At 37.1% G+C, this 13,425-nt stretch overlaps 1 protein-coding gene across 1 annotated transcript in view; it reads right to left on the reverse strand.

Annotated features, from left to right (window-relative positions):
- Positions 1 to 1,675: 1,675 nt before the first annotated feature.
- Positions 1,676 to 13,425, reverse strand: part of PRKAA2 (protein kinase AMP-activated catalytic subunit alpha 2) — a 73,268-nt gene continuing 61,518 nt past the window's right edge. The window contains exons 7-9 of the mRNA XM_068964887.1: positions 5,481 to 5,985; positions 3,170 to 3,296; positions 1,676 to 1,914 (exon numbers count right to left, since the gene is read on the reverse strand). Coding sequence (XP_068820988.1) covers positions 1,676 to 1,914; positions 3,170 to 3,296; positions 5,481 to 5,985 — 871 coding nt within the window. The remainder of the gene's footprint in view (positions 1,915 to 3,169; positions 3,297 to 5,480; positions 5,986 to 13,425) is intronic.

Here is a 13,425-nt window from a genome sequence, read left to right on the forward strand (position 1 = left end):
CTCAAAACTCTTTAAAGACAGACATACTTGTCTTTCCCAAACACAAGAGAAATTTGGTTTAACATTCTCATTTGCTTCTTGGTAGAAAACACATTATTTTTTTTGGCAAAGAGAGAGAAACCTGTCAAGGAAGTGTTCACTTTTTGTTTTCAAGAGCTTAATCACTTAATCATTTCTAGGGTAAGTCCGGTGAATGAGACTGTTAATTACAACATACTGAACAAGATGAATAAATACAAATTAGATAAATTATACATAATTTAAAAATTAAATATTTTTTTACTAAAACAGAATATCATCAATGGGCTATTATCTACCCTGCTTTTTATATAGGGTTTTTTTTTTTAAGCCTTAAAAAAACTTGCACAAAGCCAAAAAAAAAAGTTTGGTTTTCCTTTAAAAGCACTGGTATACAAATACATATAATGTATATATGTAAACAACACATATATTTATTCAAGAGAGAATTTTTTTGAATGTTTAAGGCTTCCCTGCCCTAACAGGTTCAACAGTGAAGGTCACAAGCCTACCAAGCTTTGGAAGTACACAAAAGCCCTTAGGGCCAGAACAGTGTTTCAAATTGGATGGCTAGCAACCAAGATGTAGAACAAAGAAAGAGAACCAGAGAGGATTTCAAAACGAAGTCCATCAGCCACTAAGGATCAAACAGCAAACAAAGACAAAGGTGATTAGGGAAGGCGAGGGAGTGGGGTGACTACAGCAACAAACTCCTGGTGAGTAACAGGCATGACGGATGCAGAAGGACAGGCACACGCTCTTCACCAGCACACGCAGGGAGAGACAAGAGACTCTCCAAGGGACTGTCAATAGTTTGCTTTGTTTCATTTAACTATTTCATCATGCTCGGTGGAGTACAAAAATAAATACAGTGGAAAAGAACTTGAGAAAGGTAGATTTTGAAGGCATGTTGTAAAATGATACACGTTTATGAAAAAGACAAAAGTTGTAATTCCAGATGTTCCAGTACTGAGTAGAACCTTGAAGGCTCTTATATATGTTATTCAGGAAAATCTCAAGATAAAACCTCTGGTTGGTTATAGCTGTTTTGAAGGAACCTGGAAATGACCATTACTGGTTTCAGGACCACGGCCCTTCTGTTGAACACTGGGCAATATCTGCAGAAACTGATAGTAGAATTTGGTTCTAAAATTTGGGGGAGGGGGAGCTGGCTCTTAAGATTTCAACATTTAAATACTATCTTACTAATATTTATGTTATTTTTAAATCTTGTGCATAAACACAGCTTAAAGCCTGCTGAAATTTAGGAAGCAAACTGGATTTACCTACACTAAACAGTAAAGCAAGATGTTGCCAAACTACCTGTTGACTGAGACGGTTCACCAGTGAAGGTATATTAATCATCTGTAGTGAATCCACAATTTTAGGTTAACAATAATATTCATCAGTGTTCACATATTAAAGATACTGCCTATGTGAATTTATAATAGGCAGAACAGAATTACAGATATCTACAGAAAATAAAATGTCAGACCTTTTCTTTTCAGTAAATTTCAGACGTACTGTGTCCCCTGAAGACAGTCACGGCCCTTAACCAGTAGTTCAGAGTATGTGATATCCATAAGTAAAATAATAATTTAAAGAATATATCTGATTTTCACAGTGCAATAACAGAAAAAAAACTAGGGAAAGATCATCAGCGTGCTAAAGTAGTGATCAGACTGGCACACATTTCAAAAAAATCCATGGTGTGACTGCCCAGGCGAGGTGAGACAGAGGACGACGTGCTTCCGGTCAAGGAGCCCGTGAGAGAGCCAGAGAGTGAATGGCCCTCCGCAGTTACAGAATCCAAACTGGACCGTGGCCTGTGTAAGCCAGCAGCAGAACAGGACCGCTGAGGCGTTGAGGAACCAGACCTCTGCTCCACCACCTCATCTGAAATGGACCAAAGAAGAGCAATTTACCATGAACAGTGTATTCGCCCCAGCCCTTCCTATGAGGGTATCTTATTCAGAATATTAAGTGAACACATCTGAGCTAAGGGCATCCTGGGAGCCAATGTCATGTTGCAGGGTTTTAGGAGTAGGGGTGGCAAAAACTTTTCCCTCCTACAACTGTGAAAGACATCACTATCCAACAGTAACACTGCCACACAGTCTAAATGTGATGACTAAATCCTTTTCAACATACTGTTTGACAGCAACTGTGAAGTCAAAGGTTCCTCATACCCTTTTATCTGAAGAAAGCACACCTTTGGAGGATTATTTTCTTGCAGTGTATCAACAACAATAAAAAATAAGATAAAAACAGAAATTACAATTGCACTGATTCTTCAGAGAACACTGCAATTGCCTGGGGGAAGGGGCAAAGGAAATCTTGTTAAAAATGCTGATTCCCAGTTCCCCAAGGACCCATCTCCAGAGATTCAGATTTGCTAGGTTTGGGAGAGTTCCCAAGAATCTGCCTTTTAGTAAGAACTCTGGGTACTTTTGATAAAGGGGTTCTAGGGACCATATAGACACAGCTATAGTTGATGGCAGTTTAAGAATAAACTTGAAAACAGCTTCCTTAACTCTGAATTTGGTTTTCCTCTGATTCCGTCCAGCAGTGGACCCTTGGTTTATTCTGCTCACATCCCACTGGGGCCTCTGAGCAGAATAAGCACATTTGCTCAGCCAAGTATGACTCTCGACTCATACTAGATCCTTGGACATGACCACTTCCCCTGACTCCTTTGCCTCTTGGATGGCCATGGGCATAAAATCCAACCCAAATCCCAGGAGAGGCCTATCTGGACCCCATGGCCACCCAAGATAAAAGAAGCTAATCAACAGGGAATTTTAGATATTATAATGCTTACTGATAAAACATGAAAGGAGAAGTGTGACAAAGAACCTAATTCAGCTAACTGTAGGTGAAAACTATTTCCTTATTCTTATTTTTCTCCACAGTCAATACTTCAAATGACTTTTTTTTTTTTAAATGAGGAAGCATTTCTCCAGAAGAAGTGCTAGATTAGAGATTTTCCTCATCTTCAATCCTTTTTGTTTCACTTACATTCTTAGTTAAATCTAGATTACTAAAAACCAGTATAGAAGACTACCCACCATGTCTTTGAGATGATTTAACATCTTGTCAACTAGTGCCAAGTTTTATCTTCTCAGAGCTCATGCTTGCATGGCTTCCTTACCATCAATGCTTTTAAAGTCCAAAAGATAGCTTCTATTGTCAACCAGGTACAGCTGTAAGCTCATTTTCACATAATTGCCAGTCACTGGATTTCTTCTTCTTACACGTAGATGGTATGCATTCACTACCTAAAATGAAAAATCTTCTTTATGGAAAAACATTCAAAATAAAAAACTATAAAATATTTCCATTATTTTTTACTGCAAAGAATAATGTCTAAACAAATAATTGGAAAGGGTGGGGTAGAGAACAAATTTCTGAATGATTTTTTTTTACATTACATAGTAGTTTAGTATTTATGTAATCCCCACTAACAGTACTGTGTGGGGAACTGCTACCCACTGAGGTATTCTTGACTGGAGAATTCCACGGACAGAGGGGCCTGGCAGGCTACAGTTCATGGGGTCGCAAAGGGTCGGACATGACTGACTGACTTTTGCTTTCAACAGTACTGTGTACAGCAATTAAAATTGAAAGGGAGCTCAGAGACTCTAAGAGTCTAGCCTTCTTTCCAGACACGCCTCCACTCTAAACCATATTTTGGCTGCCAAAATATTTTGGTTTCCCTGTCTCAATTTGAATACCTTTAATCATGAATATAGAACAGACAGAAAAAGGAGATATAACATGTTAATGGTTTGAATCAGGCACTGTTAATAGGTACTGTCACAAAGTTTAAGTATCATAGTAATCTTGTGAGGAAGGTATTATTTGCCTTTTGAGGATAATAAAACTGCAACTCAGATAAAGAAGATTCTAGTTTTCAAAATACTTTATCAAATTAGTTCCAAGTTTTTAACTAACTAAATAAAACTGTTCAGAAAAGGGAGATCTTTCTTAAATGGTATTAAGGAAATATTATTGTTTATTCCCTCATTGCTCAGTTGGTAAAGCATCTGCCTTTGATGCAAGAGACCCCAGTTTGATTCCTGGGTCAGGAAGATCCGCTGGAGAAGGGATAGGCTACCCACTCCAGTCTTCTTGGACTTCCTTTGTGTCTCAGCTGGTAAAGAATCCACCGGCAATGTGGGAGACCTGGGTTTGATCTCTGGATTGGGAAGATTCCCTGGAGAAGGGAAAGGTTGCTGCTGCTGCTGCTGCTAAGTCGCTTCAGTCGTGTCCGACTCTGTGCGACCCCACAGACGGCAGCCCACTAGGCTCCTCTGTCCCCAGGATTCTCCAGGCAAGAATACTGGAGTGGGTTGCCATTTCCTTCTCCAATGCATGAAAGTGAAAAGTGAAAGTGAAGTTGCTCAATTGTGCCTGACTCTTAGCAACCCCATGGACTGCAGCATACCAGACTCCTCTGTCCATGGGATTTTCCAGGCAAGAGTACTGGAGGGGGGTGCCACTGCCTTCTCCAAGGGAAAGGCTACCCTCTCCAGTATTCTGGCCTGGAGAATTCCATGGACTGTATAGTCCATGGGTCACAAAGAGTCAGACATGACTGAGCAACTTTCACAATCACTATTGTTTATTCATTCCATATACAAATAATGAAATAAAAACATGTCAAATGAATATTTACGAGGTATGTTTGAGTATGTTTTTCTTCCCTTAAAAGTACATTCACAGTCCTCAAGAAAGGAACAAAGATACTTGAAGATACTAAAAGATACTTGAAAAAGAAAAACAGATCCCCCCACATATAGTCAAATAGAATTGAAATGAATTTGAGTACTAATAAAAAACAAAAAAATACTAATAAAGCAAAATGTGGGATGAGAGTAACAAAAATACATCATAACTAAGGACTAAAAATACTAGCCAAATAGGAAATTTTCTAAACTTACAGAAAAGTATTTGTTTACTAAATAAACATGCCCTGATGGTAAAATGTGTATCAACTACTTGTGCTACAGCTACTGGCAAAAAACAAAAAACAAACAAAAAAAAAAAAACAAAAAAAACCCCTGCTCTTAAAAAGACAGAGAAAGGTAAAAATATACTATCTTTGAAGACACATGACTTCTGTTATGATACATGCTAAAACAGGTGGACTATTTTCTCAAGGGATTTCAAGTTGATTAAAACCATGTTTCTCAGCCAAGAATGCTATTCTCTAATTCAAAAATATATAGGTTCCCAACATCATCAGTTCTTCATCCTTACAAAGATTTGTTTTGTTTTGAATGCACATGGTACATTATTGGAAAGAATAGGATTTATCAGCCCATTTATTTATTGAGACCACTAAATTCACATCAAAACCAACTTTTTATTGATTTTAGTATTCAATTCAGCACCTCAGATAGGCTTACTATACAGAAAATGGCTTCTACAAATGATCTTCATATACTATAATTTCCTACCTTCCATTCAAAATCCAGCTGCTTCATAGCTCGGTAAACTTCAGCCATAATGTCATATGGTTTGCTTTGACTTCGGATTCCAAGATGCCACTTGGCTTTTTTCACAGCTAAAGATTTGGGCTTAGTTGTATTCAGTGCATCCAGTGGACATCGTGCTTTGGGGCTGTCTGCTATAAGAGGTGGCATCCTTTCTGGATGAGGTTTCAGGCCTGGGGGAATATGCATGGTACTATCATCCATAAAAGAACCGGTAGGGGGACTAGAGGCGAGGTAGAACTCACTGGCTTGGTTCATTATTCTCCGATTGTCAATGATAAGATGATAAGCCACTGCAAGCTGGTCTTGAGGGTCACCACTATATAAACTGTTCATTACTTCTGATTCTGTACACTCAAATTTTTCACACACTTCTTTCACAGCCTCATCATCAATGACGTTAGCATCATAGGAGGGGTCTTCAGGAAATAAGTAACTGGGCAAATCTTGTTTAAACCATTCATGCTCTCTAGGAAAGATACCACAATACACTATTGTAAGAACATGCTTTGGCAAGTCCCAAATAATTTAGACATGGGGCAATACAATATATCAGAATCAGAAAGACCTGGGTCTCTAGTCACTTACTAACTATGGGACCCTTAGGTAAGTTCATTAACCCTTGCTCTAGAGTAACTATGATTATTCAGACTTGGGTATTTTACTGATATTTTCACAAAAAGACTTATTTTTGAAATAAGTCTGTCACTTCAAAGGAAACAACTGGCAGTATTTGGTGCCAGTGATGAAATTCAAGCTTTCAAGTAAAATGTTAGAATTCAGCTTATAACAAAATTCTATGTATATATAGAATTGTATATAACAGAATAATTTATATGTTTCCATAAGTTTGACAGCTTCTCAATATTTAAGACACTTTTCTACTTTTAGAGTGAAGAGGATAATGACTATGATTTGATAGTTTATAATGGAATGTGTTACCATTCTGACCACCAGGCTATCTCACTAACCCAATATTTTCCATATGACCAATGCAAGATGTTATATAATCATACGCGGGCAGAAGCTCCACTCAAAAGGCAAAACAGACCTGTGGATTTCAGTGTAATAAAGTACAAAAGTTCACTGGTATGTTTTCTGATTTGATATTGCAATTAACATATTAAGCTTTGATTTAATATCAAAGGAAAATATCTAACTATGTGAAAGACTATGAAAATGTTCCTCCCTTTTCCAGCAATATCTGAGATCAGATATGTTTCCTAGACTTCAACTAATACAACATATTGCAATAGATGAATGAAGAAGTAGGTATGAAAACCTAGCTGCTGTCTCTGATTAAGAGGATTTGAAAAATGTAAAATAATGGTACTCTTGTCATCATATTTTGTTTTGGAAAATAAGGTTATTTTTCATAGGAGACATATTATTCAGATAACATGTAATAGGTTTACTATTATTTTTAAGTGAATTAACTATTTAAAAAATTTTTCACTTTTGATTTATAATATGAAATTGATAAAAATAACCTGCATTACAAAAAGACCCCCCCCAGAGTCCTCAATTTTAAGACTTGGGGGGCAGGTATTCAAACCCAAACATTTGAGAACCTAGTCTCCTAGATCTTATTTTCACACTATTCCAGCCCTTTACACATGATGTTTACTACTGACACCCTAGAATATCTCATCCCTTTTCATTTAACTAACATACACTATTTCTTCAAGACTGTGTAACCATTGCTACAGGGTAAAGTGTGCACTCCCTAAGCTAAATTCAGATCATACTATGGTAAAAATGTACACTCATTCACACAGAGATTACATTCTAGCTGAAAACAGACTAAACAAATACTCTCAAAAATAAACACAGAATTACAAATACACAAATACAAAAACCCTGTGATAAAAATTACGAGTGAAAAGCACAAGGTAAAATAAGAGTGTATAACTCAGAATGGGAGGTAAGTGCTTAAGGAAGCCACTCTCAATAATATTTAAGCAGAAATCAGAATGATTAAAAGTCAGCTAAGCAGAGCTGGGGAATAGATATTCCCAGCAAAACAAACAATATATGCAAAGATTCTGAGGTTAAAAAAAAAAGCTTTCCTATGTTCAAGGAACTGAACTGAGGCCAGAATCATGAAATCATAATAAGTCACTGGTTGGAGTGGCAAAAGATATCAGGTTTTTCTGACAGCTGTAGGCTATAAAAACGATTTTGGAACTGAACCTATGGTTGATGATAATAATAAAGGTGTTAAAGAAGCAGGGGTGACATGATCTAATTTGCATTCTTTGAAGATCATTCTGCTTGTGATAAAGTAACTGAATTGAAAAGATTAATAACGATGAGGAGGAAGATGCTACTGCAATAGTCCAAGTGAGAAATGATGGTGTGCCATGTCTTGTGGATATATACAGAGGTGCAACTTCTACAGCTGCTAGTAAATGATACTATTATAACACTCATACTTTCTCACAGTTGTTACAGATTTTTATACTAAACTGAGAGCACCTTGAAACAGGGACCATGCTTTATTCACCTCCGTTTCAGTAGCCAGTACAGAGCAAATGCTCAATAAATGCGGAATGATGAATAGACAAAGAAGTAAAAAGTGAATTCATTAAAGTATTTAATTGCTATATCATGATAATAATAAGCACTAAATAAACATTTGGGCTTCCCAGGTGGTGCCAGGGGTAAAGAACCCGCCTGCCAACGCAGGAGATGTAAGAGACGCAATTTCAGTCCCTGGGTCGGGAAGATCCCCCGAAGAAGGATATGGCAACCTACTCCAGCATTCTTGCTTGGAATATCCTGTGGACAGAGAAGCCTGGCGGACTACAGTCCACTGGTTCACAGAGTCAGACACGACTGAGGTGACCGAACACTACCAGCACAAATAAACATTTAGTGATCAAATGACCAGGAAGTACTAATTTTTTGAAAAGGAATAATATAAAAAAATAAATTGCTACAAATCTAGCATTTTTAAAACATCAAATTTTGAAATAGGGTAGATAAACACTTTTGGATAAACTCCAAAAATTCATTCTTCTATTAAAGCAATGAGATTATTAGCAGAAACTGTCAATATTAACTATTTTCAGAACTCTGGAAATTAACCAAAGGCTTGTAATAATCTGAGGAGTGTTTGTTTTTTAAAAAAATGGTTGTGTCTTAGTAAGAACAGTGAGATTTGTGACACTTTCAGTTACCTAATATCCATTTCCTCTTCCCCATTTCTATGGCTGCCTTGAAAACCAACAGCCTCACAATCATTTTAACCCCCAAAACCAGCACCTAGAACCACTGGGAGGCAAATGGGGAGAACAGACTTAAAGTTCTCCAAAAGTCCTATTCCCAGAGAAATGTCATTATTAGACAGGGCTGGCAGATCTCTGGAAACCTCTTCTGTCAAGCCCTGTCTTCATCTGACCTGACCTAGCGTTCCATCTGCAAACAGCCTTTTGTCCAGAACACTTGTCAGAAACAACCAGTGGCAACTGTCTAACATCCCAGCTGACAAAACAGCAAAAAAAGAATTGGAGCAAACAAGAAGCTGATCAAAACCCTTGAAAGGAAAAGTTAGGTACTAAGTTTCATAGGGCTCCAAAATCACTGCAGATGGTGACTGCAGCCATGAAATTAAGACACTTAGTCCTTGGAAGAAAAGTTATGACCAACCTAGATAGCATATTCAAAAGCAGAGACATTACTTTGCCGACTAAGGTTCATCTAGTCAAGGCTATGGTTTTTCCAGTAGTCATGTATGGATGTGAGAGTTGGACTGTGAAGAAAGCTGAGCGCCAAAGAATTGATGCTTTTGAACTGTGGTGTTGGAGAAGACTCTTGAGAGTCCCTTGGACTGCAAGGAGATCTAGCCAATCCATCCTGAAGGAGATCAGCCCTGAGATTTCTTTGGAAGGAATGATGCTAAAGCTGAAACTCCAGTACTTAGGCCACCTCATGCAAAGAGTTGACTCATTGGAAAAGACTCTGATGCTGGGAGGGATTGGGGGCAGGAGGAGAAGGGGACGACAGAGGATGAGATGGCTGGATGGCATCACTGACTCAATGGACGTGAATCTGAGTGAACTCCGGGAGTTGGTGATGGACAGGGAGGCCTGGCGTGCTGTGATTCATGGGGTCGCAAAGAGTCGGCCACAACTGAGTGACTGAACTGAACTGAAGTTTCATAGGAGTCCTTAAAATACTCTTAAAATCCTAGAATTCACAAATGCAGGACTGTTGTTCATGCCCAAGAAAGCCCCTGAGTTCTCATCACTGATTGACTCCGAGGCTCTAAGCTAGAAGGAATCAAGACTAATGCAGAGTGATGAACTTCTCATTAAAATGCCAAAGACACACCCCAACAAGGACACAGAATCCCTCAGCAAAGGCTGAGAGACTGATTAGATCAAGGCCTTTAAGGAAATCTTTCTCTAGCAATTAGCTGACCATTAAGCTAGCGAAGCAGAGGCCACCCTTGACAAAGAATACAGACTTAACAGAATTAGTTAAGTAAAATCACTAAGTAAATTAGAGCCACAACAGTGTACAACAATTACAAATTCCAGGCATCTATGCAAGAGAAACAAAAACATATGACCATTTAAAAATATATACATAAATGTTCATGGCAACATTATAGGAACCAAAATTAGAAACAACTCAAATATCCAATAAGTAATAAATGGATAAACAAAATGTAGTTTATCTAAACAACAGAATATTTTTCAAGCAAAACATTAGTTGAGTACTGATACTCTATACCATGAAAGAACCTTAGAAACATGCTAAGTGAAAGAAGCCAGACTCAAAAGGCCACATGCTGTGATTCTATTTATATGAAATGTCCAGAAGAGGCAAATCCATAAAGACAGAAAGTAGATGAGTGGTTGTCAGGGGCTGCAAGGAGGAGGAAGTGAGTACAGAGCGTCTTTGGGGGATGAGAAAACTCTGGGATCAGAGAGTGGTGATGACTATACAACTCTGTGAACATACTAAAAACCACTGAATTTAAAGAAACAAATTTATGGTTTGTGAATTATATCAATAAAATAAATGTTTATAAAAACAACAGAAATAATCTAAATTTTCATTTCTAATTAATTCAGAAAAAGAACCACAGTTCCGCATAATAATAACAGTGCCAATTAAAAAGCCATACTTTGGGATGAGGGGAGGATAAATTAGGTGATTGGGATTAACATATACACAGTACTATACATAAAATAGATAACCAACAAGAACCTACTGTACAGAACAGGGAACTATACTCAGTATTTTGAAGTAACCTATAAGGGAAAAGAATCTGAAAAGGAAGATATATACATGTGTGTATGTGTGTGTCTGTGTGTGTGTGTAACTGAGTCACTGTACTATACACTTGAAAGTAATACAATATTGTAAACCAACTATATTTTAATAAAAATTAAAAAAAATTAATGATAATAAAGCAACCCTGAACATGTAAAAAAAAAAAAAAAAGTCATACACCCAGCTTTTAATTTTAAGGAGTCAATTTCTAAACAAGGTAAGTAGTAACCAGGATGTTCATGAAGGTTCACCTGAAACAAAATCAATTCATTTCAGATGGGTTACTACACAGCCTCCAGAAACCATCTTTCTGTCACTGCTGCCTAATACCTGACTTTTATATAAGACTTAAGACTAAATGAGCTATAATGACTCCAATCAAATTGTATAAATTTCACAGTGTGCACAAACTTCTTTAAGTGCAGCTCTGCTAAGTCACTTCAGTCGTGTCCAACTCTGTGCGACCCCATAGATGGTGGCCCACTAGGCTCCTCCGTTCCTGGGATTCTCCAGGCAAGAACACTGGAGTAGGTTGCCTTTTCTTTCTCCAATGCATGAAAGTGAAAAGTGAAAGTGAAGCTGCTCAGTTGTGTCCGACTCTTAGCGACGCCATGGACTGCAGCCTACCAGGCTCCTCCCATGGGATTTTCCAGGCAAGAGTACTGGAGTGGGGTGCCACTGCCTTCTCTGTAAGTGCAGCTAAAAGGTCCTTATATATTCACTTTAGGATAGTATTAATGGCTAATATTATATGCTGGGTATTATTCTAAAAATTTGAATTACATTAGAATGAATATTTGTAGTTTCTAACATTCAACTGTGTCTAGACCTATAGAAATAGTAAATTCTTATGTTTTAACCTAAGACTATCCTCCCAACAAATCCACCATAAACAATGTAACTAAAACACAGTGAGGCAGGAAATATGCCAATAGCTAGTAAACAAAGAATCAGAATTTGTGATTAGACAGTTGAACTTCAGATCTTTCATTTTAACCATAACAACATTAACAGCAATACTAAGCTTAAAGCACTTAAAGATGTGTTTCCTGAAGACAATGTCTGTCTTGCCTACCAATATTCCCAGCAATTAGCATAGGACCTTGAACAAAGCAGATGTTAAATAACTGTTAAGTAAATAAAAATGATTAAATGAACAAATAAATACAGATGTATTTTCTAACCTCCAATTGCCTACCATCTTAAGAGAAGAAAAAATATATATACAAAAATAAAAGCATACCTTACAGATATTGAGGGCTTGGTTCTAGAACACTGCAATAAAGTGAATATTGCAATAAAGCTAGCCACCAATATTTAGGTTTCCCACTGCATATAAAAATTATGTTTATATAATTTATAGAATAAGGGCTTATTTATAGGATAAGGCCAAAATTGATGTGTGATCTAGTAGGTAAAGGGTTAGGATTCCTTCCCTCAGTCCTCAGATTTAGGTAACTCATTGGCTTTTTCTCTGACCAACAAAGCACATATCAAGGTAGTTAAAATAGCATACTTGAAAATATATATAAAGTCTCTTTTACCTGTAACTGTTTAAGTCAATGAAACCTTTCAAATTTTATTACTATGGGGCTTTTATGTAGCACTTTACATTTTCATGTTGCTTATAGTTTTATTCTACTGAAATAAATGAATGTCATAAAAAATTATGCTTAGAGTATCTGTGGACTATTAAGTTTGCAAAAACGTTATGCCCCCAAAACAATGTATGTACCTTAATTAAAAAACACTTTATTGCTAAAAAATGCTAACCATCATCAGATGAGGCTTCCACAAACCTTTAATTTGAAAAAAAAAAATACAGTATCTACACAGCGCAAAAAAAGTGAAGCACCATAAAACTAGGTAAGCCTGTAACTATAAAAGAGAATGTCGTAGCATGACAGAAATATAACATTATCATGGTATGTTGGAGAAAGGATGGATGTCATAGGACTGGTGTAGCAATACGGATTAGCTGAAATAGTACAAGTTCTGAAATCAGGCAATTTCTGAGCCCTACTTTTGTAAAATGAGAATAACAATAGCTACCTATTAAAACTTGGAACTTCCCTAGTGGTCCAGTGGTTAAGAATCTGCCTTCCAATGCATGGGACATGGATTCAGTCCTTGGTCCGGGAACTAAGGTCCCACACGCCACAGAGCAACTGAGTCCACACACAACTAGAAAACCCAAGCACTGCAACTACTGAGCCATTGTGCTACAGCTAGAGAGAATCCTGCATGTCATGACGGAGAGCCCCTGTGCCACAGCTAAGGCACAAAGCAGCCAGAAAGACAGGAAATATATATTGTTTCAAAAAAGGAAATACTATAAGCATTAAGAAAAATAAGAGCTACCTGTTAAGAATCAATGCAAGAAAATATGTCAAGTATCTAGCAAAATACCTGTTATATAAAATCATTCAATAAATTAGTGACTCTTTCTGTTGAAGTATATTTTGTCAAACGAAGAATTTCCAAACATTAAATACGGAATATGAAGAAATTTTAAAGTGATGAAAACTATAAATTCAAGTTACTACTGAAATTAAAAGACACTTGCTCCTTGGAAGAAAAGCTATGACAAACCTGGACAGCATATTAAAAAGCAGAGGCATTA

Source organism: Capricornis sumatraensis, chromosome 2 (assembly GCF_032405125.1).
Source record: "Capricornis sumatraensis isolate serow.1 chromosome 2, serow.2, whole genome shotgun sequence".
Classification (NCBI taxonomy): domain Eukaryota; kingdom Metazoa; phylum Chordata; class Mammalia; order Artiodactyla; family Bovidae; genus Capricornis; species Capricornis sumatraensis.